We start from the raw sequence: 2,569 nt of genomic DNA, 5'->3' as shown, positions 1-2,569 counted from the left end.
GCGAAATCTTGTAAAGAAAAGAGAGTCTATATTTGTGAGAAACCTTGAGGAAGTGTGGTAGAACATCTACACTGTGGAATCAAGGAAAAGCTGTGCTGTAACTTCTCTTTTGTTCATAGTGAAATCCAGCCGGTGGGCTGTGAGTGCGGAAGAGTGGACGTAGGCTTGGAATAAGTCGAACCACTATAAACCTTTTGTTCAATTTTCTCTTCCCTACTCTTTACTTTACTTTGATCGTATTTTATTAATCAAGAGAGAACTTCCTTTCTATCGTTTGCCTAGAATTGCTTCCGTATCTTGAGAAATTATTTGTGCACCTATTCACGCCCCCTCTAGGTGCTTATACTAGCTATCTCACTTCAGACACCACCAAGATTTAGAGTAGTTTTCTGAGAAAACGATAACGTACATGCGAGATTGTTCAATGGCTTCCTTCAGTTTTGATGGGAAGTCCTGGCCCATCCGTAAGTTCTTGCTGTCCATGAAAGTCTTTATGCCCTTTTGCACCAAGGCCTCGTTCAGACCCTTAACAAAGTAATCACGGACATCCTTACCTCTGAAGCTCAGAAACACATCGTACATTTTCAGTTCAGAGATCTTTTTGACGATGTCTTCAATTATCTTGGCCTCCGACGTTCTAACATGATAGACGACAGAGACATGGATAATATAAGGTGCCCAAGCTGTCAAATTAAATGAAGCGAGCAACAACAATTCGGTCTAAGAATAATAGATCATGAAGATTTCATGCAAAGGGACCCGAGCACAAATTTTTGGATACAATTTCACATTGCCTCTCCATATAGGCCGTGATGGTGCCAATGCGGAAAGAAATGTAGAGTTGTCACGAGACATGTTAAGGAGGACATTTGTTAAGCATGCCTAAGAAGAAATGAAGTGCTCCCAAAAAGAAGAAAAGAACGAACAAAAGATAATGCAAAATCCATACGTAATTATTATTGCCTTCGACTGAGGCCCGACAAACAACCAACCTAATGTAGCCAATTATCCAAGAGAAAAAGAAACAACGAATTCACAGAAACTGGTTCACCCTTCACAGTGAATATTATTTTAGCTTCGATTATAACTATATATGTAGGAGAATAGAATATAGATGCATATTAGAATAGACCGGGTGTTTATGTATTATGTATTGTCTTTGATATTGACTACACTTAACCTATTTGAAATTTCGGCGATTTCTCTTTTAACAAGTATCTCAATTTGCACGTTCAGAATTTTGTGTTTTGTGGATATATATACATAATATGACTTTAATTTGTTACTTTACCCTTAAACTCAACCTAAGTTTCCCCTGCCCCTTTCTCTTCTCTACGCCTCCTTTCCCACTGTCCCGCCATCGCCGTCATTGCGTTCACCCTCCCCCCTTCCCACCACCGTGGCATTCCTATTACCATTGCCAGCCCTAGCTATTGTTGTGCCTCTCTTTCTCTCCATTTTTGTCCCTCTGTCACGGAAGACAGCGGAACGTCTCAGCCATAGCCAGCCTCCGGCAACCATTGCCCGAGGGTAACGACCTCAGATCTAGGGTCGCAAGCCTCGATTCGTCCCCCAAAGCCAATGGACGCAGAGAAATGGAGGGGGCCTGAGGTGACGAGGTTCGGGTGGCATGGTGAATCAACGAAGGCTTGGAGAGGAGGTTCCCTGTTTCTTGTGTAGCGTTAGTGTGCTCCGTGCTATGTGAGAGTCGGATGAGAGTGTGCTCGCCTGAGAGAGAGAGAGAGAGAGAGAGAGAGAGTTAGCAATTACTACTTACTCATTATCCAAGTACCACCCGGACAAGCTACCCGCCTCTTGGAGAGCATCCTTCCATCTCATCAATTTCCTCACATCTTTGTTGAGCTTCTTTCGAAAATATTCGATACCAGTTAAGTAACTCCCTTTCAATCCACTCACTCTACCTAATTCCACTCTATACAATACCGGAAAGATCTTGAGGTCTCTTTGCTTCTTACACTCCATGATTTTCACTACCGGAAAGATCTTGAGGTCTCTTTGCTTCTTACACTCCATGATTTTCACCACCTCTTCCCAACACAACCTTGAATAGGCGTTGTCCTCTGAGAAAATGTGTGGCATCCGTATTTTGCCGACCTTGGAAAAATGACGATACATCATGGATTGACGAAATGGTTATCGGAGTTCGTTGTCATCGGCACCAATGTTGGACCCTGTCGTATCATCGTCATTGTCGGCACCACATGTGACCACTGTTTCATCGCCACCCAACTTCCCGAAACATCAACATATTTTCCTATGTGACCACCAGAGTGCTCATGCATGGCCACGCACGGCCATGCATTCACATTTTTCCATCGGACCTCTTTAAGTTGACTTGGGTAGTCAACAAAAGAAGAAGAAGAGCACGTCCGTGCATGGGGAGGCAAGTGTCAGCTCATTCCTCCCCCAGCAGTCGACGCCCCTTGCTGCCACCTCCTTAGTTGACTAAAGGAGTCAACAAATGAAGCCACTCATTGACGCATGGAAGTGATGCAGCAAATGGAGCCAGCGAAGCCGTCGAGCTCAACCGAGCGTAAGCCACGCCCTC

At 44.1% G+C, this 2,569-nt stretch overlaps 1 protein-coding gene across 1 annotated transcript; it reads right to left on the bottom strand.

Moving 5' to 3' along the window:
• Positions 1 to 354: 354 nt before the first annotated feature.
• LOC120287083 (TMV resistance protein N-like) lies at positions 355 to 2,100 on the bottom strand. The gene is made up of 2 exons (XM_039299762.1): positions 1,778 to 2,100; positions 355 to 637 (listed from the first exon to the last, which is right to left on the bottom strand). Exons 1-2 carry the CDS (start codon positions 2,098 to 2,100, stop codon positions 355 to 357), a joined length of 606 nt encoding a protein of 201 aa, XP_039155696.1.
• Positions 2,101 to 2,569: the final 469 nt, after the last annotated feature.

The sequence above is a fragment of the Eucalyptus grandis genome, chromosome 8, assembly GCF_016545825.1.
Source record: "Eucalyptus grandis isolate ANBG69807.140 chromosome 8, ASM1654582v1, whole genome shotgun sequence".
NCBI classification, from domain to species: Eukaryota; Viridiplantae; Streptophyta; class Magnoliopsida; order Myrtales; family Myrtaceae; genus Eucalyptus; species Eucalyptus grandis.
Note: the sequence above shows the minus strand (reverse complement) of the source record. Positions and strands in the feature narration are given on the sequence as shown.